Source organism: Asparagus officinalis, chromosome 5 (genome assembly GCF_001876935.1).
Source record: "Asparagus officinalis chromosome 5, Aspof.V1, whole genome shotgun sequence".
In the NCBI taxonomy this organism is placed as follows: domain Eukaryota; kingdom Viridiplantae; phylum Streptophyta; class Magnoliopsida; order Asparagales; family Asparagaceae; genus Asparagus; species Asparagus officinalis.
In genome coordinates this window covers 92344579-92352841 of record NC_033798.1, presented here as the reverse complement: position 1 = coordinate 92352841, position 8263 = coordinate 92344579, and the positions used below count along the sequence as shown (strand labels likewise).

The 8263-nt window shown below is 35.1% G+C and overlaps 1 protein-coding gene across 1 annotated transcript; it reads left to right on the top strand.

Annotated features, from left to right (window-relative positions):
- Nucleotides 1370-2871, top strand: LOC109840179 (hydrophobic protein RCI2A-like). Its single transcript, XM_020408721.1, has 3 exons — nucleotides 1370-1564; nucleotides 2436-2545; nucleotides 2648-2871. The coding sequence occupies exons 1-2, from the start codon at nucleotides 1475-1477 to the stop codon at nucleotides 2517-2519; spliced, it is 174 nt and encodes a 57-aa protein (XP_020264310.1). The 5' UTR covers nucleotides 1370-1474; the 3' UTR covers nucleotides 2520-2545; nucleotides 2648-2871.

The following is an 8263-nucleotide window of genomic DNA, read 5'->3' as shown; positions in this document are numbered from 1 at the left end:
ACGAGTGGCGCTGTCTGACGCTCGTGCGTCATCGTGCCAAGTGACGCCGCCGCGTTCATTGCAACGCATGAAGCGAAATCGATGAAAGCATACAAGTACAAATGACGGCAAATGCACGTAGAAGGACGAAACTGTTCAAGAGCCCGGAACATACTGTACCGAAAAAATCCCTAACGGCCGAGTCGCATCAAAAAACGACTCGCAGTCAGTGGCTCGATGAGCTCGTGGGCTGGTACGAACTGGTTCGGCCCAGGCCGAGCCACCAATTGGTGGCTCGGACCAGGCCGAGCCACCAAATGGTGGTTCGTGCCTGAACCAAATCGGTTTGGTTCGTTTTGCACCCGGTTCGGTCAGTTTTGAGCTAAAAACACGTTTTGACAATTTTTGACAAGTTTTCACGGGATTTTTTCTGTTCCAGAGGTTCCTAACTGCCTAAATGTCATCTCTAAATGTGGTTATATGATTGTTAACTGAAGATAAGGCAGAATCTATCGTTCTTATCCAAAAAACCCCAACCGAAGCCTATGAAATTCAGAGAGCGAAGTGTTGCCAAATTGGAGAGTGGAGCATGAATTTCAGAGGGTTAGCAGATCTTGGCGAGGTTCCTCAATAAAAAAAGAGAGAGTTTGAAAGATCTGAGACATATTTCCCTCCATTTCTCCGGATTTAAGCATGGTCTTAATCCCGAAAAGAGTCGTAATCTCGCTTGGTCGGGATTACCACTTCTACGAATACTTCCTTCGTGAAGTAGGAGCTTTGATTATCAATCTGTCAACCGGATCTGATCCGCGGCGGTCCACAGATATTAACGTCCCGGCACAGGTGAAGTTCCCACGCAAACAATAGGCGATAAACATCTATTATGTTTTGTTTGAAGAAATTGTAATCTTTTATTTTTATTGTTTAAAGAGATCTTATAAAGAGATCAACTTTTTTTTATTTGAGTTTATTGTAACGACTGAAGTTGTAATAGATTCGATGATAATAAAAACAACAATTTCTGACTCAAACAATTATCGAAGAAATTCAAAAAACGCTTTGAGTATTCTTCTAGATTTTAGTTAATTTTGATTAGACTACAAGATGTGTAATTTCTGGTGTGTTGTATGTTATTTTTTTAACAAAACAACAAACCTGTTATGTTTCCAGCCATACAACAGGCCGTCGTCGCTGTCAGAATGAAACAGTCGCTTCCTTTGTCATCTATCAGAGAAGCAAACGCGGCTAAGTAATCTATCTGACCTCGCGAATTAAAACACAATTTTTTTTTCGTATCAGCGTCAGATCAGATGACCTGTGTACATATCTATGCATCACGAGCTACGCGCGTGACAATAATAATTCTATAAATTTGACCGCAAGGTCCCTCTCATCTGCCCACCCACACTCTTCAAGTAAATCTGTAGTAGTTTTCTTGAGTTTCCATCTTCTCACTTGAGTTCTTAGTTCTCTCTAGAACCTCTGGTCCTCTGCCATGGCTGACGAAGGAACTGCCACCTGCGTCGACATCCTCTTGGCCATCATCCTCCCTCCTTTGGGAGTGTTTCTCAAGTTTGGATGCGGGGTAAATATATAATAAATCTTTTATTTTTTAGTTCAATTTTTTATAAAAAAAATAAGCTACCAGGTTTATAAGCGACAAAGTAGTTTTAATATTGGGATCATTTACTAATGCTAAATGCATAGTGTTCCTAATCTTTCCTAATAAAGAGATATTAGTCTTCGATTTATCAATCAAATGTCATCTCCCCTTACTTTTGCTCATGAGGAGATTTTACCCTTTGATTGATAAATCAAAAGCTAAGATTCTATTAAGAGATATTAGGAGCCTACTAGTTAGTAGAGGATCCCACTCCGTAGTTTTAGTCATCGCCATGATGAGATTTCAGGCTCCAAGGCGTCATTTTTTTTAATTTATTATATTCGTGATTGGAATTAAGGGATATCGTAAATTAAGTCCTTAGTTGTTATCACATATTTTGTTGAGTTTTATTTTATTTTTACCTTTCAAATTAATTTTTGAGATTAATTCTTCATTTTGTAATCTACACCCCTCAAATTCATTAAGTTGTCTTACGTAAACCCCCTTTGTTTGTAATTTGCAAACTCACATGCATCAACTAGTTTTATCTAGCTCACTATTTCTAACAAATATGAAGATTTGAGGATGTAATTTTAAATATGATGATTAGGAACCTAATATAAAATAGAACAGAAGTTAGGGTTTAATTTGAAGAAACCCTGAAGTTTTCCGAATATGAGAACTCAAATTTTCAAAAGCAAGATAGATCGTGTTTTTAGATTTTTTTTTAAAATTATATTTATTTATTTAAGTTGTCAAATACGCGACAGAACACTATAATCGGCAACAATTCATTCGCTGAAACCCAGTTTTCGAGGACTAGAAATTTGAAAAGTTATTAATTTGTTTTCAGGTTGAATTTTGGATTTGCTTGGTACTGACTATCCTCGGGTACTTGCCTGGAATTATCTACGCCATTTATGCTATCACCAAATAGAAGAATTCCATTAAATTCTCATTCAGGTACTAGAAATTTTCATTTCCCCCCTTTTTAATTAGCTCCTAATTGTTTTTCACATTATTATTTTTTTTTTTAGAAAACTAATAATACCTTCATTGTTTCAGGGAAAAGGAGTGGAATCTAATTGCTCTGCCTTTGTCGGTGTGCTGATGGATTGATCCGTTTTTTTTTTTTTTCCTGTATATGGTCTTTTGATACCTCTTATCTATTTCAGTTTTTTTTTTTCAGTTTTTAGTTTCAGTTCATGAGTTGAGATGTTAATTGTATTATTACTTTGTTATTCGTTATAATTTAAGTTAATGTAACTTTTGTGTTTGTTGTTCGTGCACTCTCAATGAGTCTTTTATAATAACATATTTAAAGAATATAATTTTGGAGTCCTCAGAATGAATAGATGTTTATGAACAAGGACATAGAGGATCTCTTTTCATTTTTCCCCTAGCTAATCAAAGAGGTGTTTGAACGCGACGCATCCGCCCTAAAAGAAATGTTCATGCACATAAAGTGTATAGGGTTCTGATTTTGGGAATCTTATCACAATAATAGAGCACTAGGAATTAGAGCAAAGAGAAAAAAAGTAGTCTCTTAGAGCAACTCCAATGGGGAGGCTGCAAAATGCAGTGGGGAGCATATTCTTGGGCATATGCTTTTTTAGAGGGGTAACTCCAACCACCTCCTCTATATGAAGCTCTATTTGCATTTTTAATTGATTTCTTTTATAATACTTTAAAAAGATTTGAAAATATAAAAAATATAAAATGTTAAAAAATTATATGAATTAATTTAAAATATAAAATATATTATAATTTAATACTAAAAGTATAATATATAATATACTCATTATTTAAATAAAAGTAATTATCTTTAATAAATTAATAATAAGACATAGATAAGAGTCTTTAAATTTTAAAAAGCAGAAAATATAGCATAATATTTGGAACAACCTTCACAGCTACTCCGAATGATGAAATTTTATATATTACATTCAGCGGCATTACATAGAAAAAGAAAGTACATGAAAATAAAGTACATGAAAAAAACTAAAAATCGGGCAGGCCATTTCCTCCATATCCACCGCTTCTGTAGTCAGGTATTCCGTATTGACTTCCTGCATAACTATATTCAGGATTAGGAATATCAGATGAAGAACCTCCGGTTGTGTTTCTATTTAAAATCTCTTGTTTTTTAATTCGAAAATACTCGCGTTCCGAAGGATCAGTAATAGTATCAAGATTAATCAACATAATCTTACTTTCCTGGCGTTCCCTTTGAATATCTAATTTTTTCTTTTCGTTTTCGGCCCTTAACATCATAATCTGGTGCATTGTTATTCTATCATTTTCTCGTTCTCCATGACTTTTTTTTTAAATATCGACAATTTCTTAATTGCTTTTATTGAGAGTTTCCAAGTCGAGGTTGGATTCAGTTGCTTGTCGCCTCCTCATCTTCTCTTTCTTCCTTCCTGTCGGTCGACTTGTTATCATATCTTCGTCATTATGAGTATATTCCTCATTATCGTCATTTAAGTCGACGACAGGAGAACTTGAATCTGATCCCTGAGATGAGCGGGACTTTGAAGTTTTGGAAGTTGCAGGCGATCTGACACTTATATTTGCCCATTTCTCTGCATCTTTTAAAATTGACCAAACATGATCAAATAGAAACCCCTTTCTCTCTTCTGGATCTTCTGCAAATATTGTGTTGCGGTTTGTGGACACTAATGGATTCATTCAAGAAAAGAGCATTATTGTCAAGTTTTATGCACAAGATTTTACAAGTGAAGAAAAAGAGAGTTTGAAGATGCAACTGAAACATTATGAGCATAATGTAGTCAAAGGGTCAGACTTCAAAACTCTTTTAACCATTTCTGAGTTGTGTCAATGGTTGGTAATGACTAATAAATCTGCTACATACGATCTCATTTTTAGAGTGATCGTACTTGTGCTTACTCTTCCAGTTTCTACTGCTATTGCAGAACGATCATTCTCAGCTATGAATATCGTCAAAACTAGGCTTCGAAGCAAAATGGAGGATGCTTTCCTCTACGACACATTAATGTTGTTTATTGAAAGAGAAATTGCTAAAAGTCTGAGCATTGATGCTATCATTGAAGACTTTGAAAATTTTAAGGAACATCGAATTCCTTTTAGTTAGAGAAATTTTAGTTATAAAAAAATAGATGATGCTTATTTGACTATTTTCTATATAATATTTGTCTTCCTCTTTTGAAATATTTTGAAGATATTGATGTTGGCTATTCTACTCGTTTTATTTGGGTTGTGGTATATCTCTTGTGAATAAAATTACATTAAAAAATTTTTTTATCTATCTTTTGTACGTGGCCCCCCCAGAACTAGAATCCTGGATCCGCCCCTGTGTGTTTCTATATAAAATCTCTTGTTTTTTAATTCGAAAATACTCGCGTTCCGAAGGATCAGTAATAGTATCAAGATTAATCAACATTTGTGGGAAAGACATGGAAATGAAGCTATGTAACTTTTTTTACTAATGAAATAATGACTTTTTTATTTTTTTAATTACTTGGTTCTTGAAATTTTATATTTCAATTAATATTATTCAATATTAGTCTCATTTTGAAGGTATCGACAAAACATTTCCAACCGTAAAATTTTTATTTAAAAATAATTAGTAGAAATAAACTTATGTTGATTTTAAGTTGAATATCTAAAAATAATTAGTTAGTTAGAAGGGTGTTATTGTAAATTTTTAGGGGGAATAGTGGTTTGGAGGGGGGCTGCATATTTAGAGCAAAAAGAGGGGGGGTTTTTGCAACCGGACTCCAAAAATTGGAGTCCGGTTGGAGCTCCATGGGGCTGCAAAATGGAGTTTTGCAATCCCATTGGAGTTGCTCTTACCCTCTAAATTTCTAAAAAAAGAAGGAACAAAAAAATTACAATAAGCAACGATTTGTTGGTCAAAACTATTGTCTACAAGAGAACGAGCACAGGTGTTTACTTTAGTAAAGCTGTTAAGGAGTAGTTACCAGAAATCTTATCTGTAATTTGTGATATTTATATTTAATCTGCGCTTGTCTTCTAATGTTTGTGATATTTATGGAGGAAGGAGACAAGTATGGTAGTGCTTTTGTACTTTAAAGTGATTAGATGGAATTAACCTTTTGACAATATTAAAAAGATCATTCCGGATTCACGATATTTCCAAATCTTATCCACGTGTAGGAGACCAGGAGCGGAACAAGGAACTTGAATTGAGGAGGGTTTTCATACCCACGAGAATAGCAGCCATCTCATCAAATGAGGTTACACGTGTTGGATGGATCAGGGGACGCATGTATCATTTAGCGCGCGCCAGCCAGGCCATGGATGGTCCTATTCCAACCCGATTGTGGAACTGAAGTTTTTATGGCAACTAGACATCATTAATAAAGGTAATAAGAGCTGTAAATGATCAAGTGCCAAACAGTAGTCTAGATTATTAGTTGTTACTTGTATTCGTTGCTTAAACCAATAGCAAAAAGAAAATTGAAGCTGTTGTGAAAATTCCAAACAAATAAGGATAATCATGCTATTCTCTCCTACGCTACTTCTACACTACGTTGCAAGAGATTGAGAAGTATAAGCTCCCTTAATAAGCCATTAATTCCCGCTAAAAATTTTCTTAAACGGAAAAATCAGATGTGAGTAACTTGTCTTTCTGCTTAGTTTCTACACCACGTTTTTCTATTCCAAACATTAAATTTTTTTTTGAAGAGAATGGATGACACATCTTTCATTCAGTGTAGTTATCACTACTCATTTGAAACTCCTAAGACCCTGCAACAATAGCTATAAAGGACCGAAGATCTCAAAACCAACATATAATGTTTTCAAAACTACACTTTAAATAAATAAATAGGAAAATTTAGATCCTCTTTACTACAAAAAAGGTAGCACCATTATTTTTAATCATCGTCATTAATTATCTAGATGATTGTGATACATTCTAAAGCCAGACCTCACTGTATTTCCGTGCACTAACCAACTGTTCATTGAAAGAGGACTTTAATTAACCAACTGGTCATTGAAAGATAACTTTAAGTAAATTATAAGCATCAAGGTATCGGTTGGAATTGAGTAAAAAAACAAGGCGCACAAGACAGCTCTACTACACCTAACTCGGCGCAAGATGACACTAGCCTTATCTCCTCCATTTTGTGGGCCCAAATGCGCTAGGATTTTGTGTTCAGTAGGCTTTCGTTTTCATCCACTAGCACCATTAAAAAAAAAGTTGATTCCCTAACAGTAGGGCTGTCCATCCGGGCCGGCCCAGCCCGACCCGGCCCGGAAAACCGGGCCCGGGCCGGGCAAAACCCAAGCCCGGACCCGGGCCCGGGTGGTCCGGGCCGGGCCCGGGCCCGGGCCCGGGCCTGAGCGGGCCGGACATCGGGCCGGCCCGGTTTGATTTTTTTTTAGAATTTTTTTTTTGTTCTTTTATGTAAGATTTATCATCTCAGAATTTCAATTGCAAAACTATTGCATTCTTTTTGAGCGGGCCGGACACCGGGCCGGCCCGGTTTGTTTTTTTTTTTAAATTTTGTTTTTTTTTATTTTTTTAAATTTTAACAAAACCATAAATTATAAATTATTATAAAAAATGTCATAAATTTTATTAATAACTTGAAATGAAATGACATAAATTACAAGTACAAAAAATGATAAAAATAACTTCTTTATTAATAATCGGTAAATCCTTTACAAGTATAAATTTATTTCGAAATTCGTCGCATCACAATAGATGAGTACATCCCAACTAGGTTGGCACCTACTCACCCATATAACTATCATTTGTAACTTTTTTCGAAATAATTTAATTCAAATTTAAAGCTAAGAAAACAAAATTATAATTTTATGAATATTATCTAATCATTATATCTATCTGCTAGTCCTAACTCTTCAAATTTATCTTCAATCATAGCAATCCGTTCGATGCCTTGTGTTCGCTTCTCGTATCTCCACCAATCCTGTAAGCACATCACCGATTGTACAGTATACGGATCTAAGCATGTCCTGTGGTCGTCGATCAAACGTCCTGCTGTGCTGAAAGCGGATTCCGAGGCTACAGTCGAAACCTGCACTGATAGTAAGTCACGAACCATGGTGGAAAGTATAGGATATGAAACTGATCCATATACTTTCCACCATTGCAAAATATCTAAAGCATTTCCTTGACATTTAACTAAGGAAGCAGATAAATATTCATCTATTTCAGAAACATCTAATCCTGATGAAGTTCCAGATCCACCAGTTAGTTCAGCTACCATTGCATACCTATCAAAACTTACACTTTTACCTCGACCTGTGCTCGAAGCTGAAGGTGCCGAAGCTGAAGACTGTTGTGTAGCTACACCATATCTAGCTGCATACTCATCATATAAGGTTTGAAAATAATTTCTAATAGCTAAATAATGAGTAGTAGCAGTAAGGGTGGATCCATCATCTAAGTCTATAATCTGTCCACCATACAATGATTGTAACAAACTTCGAAGGCCAATTTCCTTCAAGCATGGATCAATAAGAACACCAATACCAAAAATATGAGGAATAGGCCTAAAATACTTATTAAATTTACTCTCCATTTCAAAAATTATACTTCCAAAAATATCATCCATACGATATTTTGTAAAATTTTTTTGAATATTTAAAATTTGTAAAGCAGCTAAAGTAATAGTTGGATAATAACAACCAGATAATAACATAGTA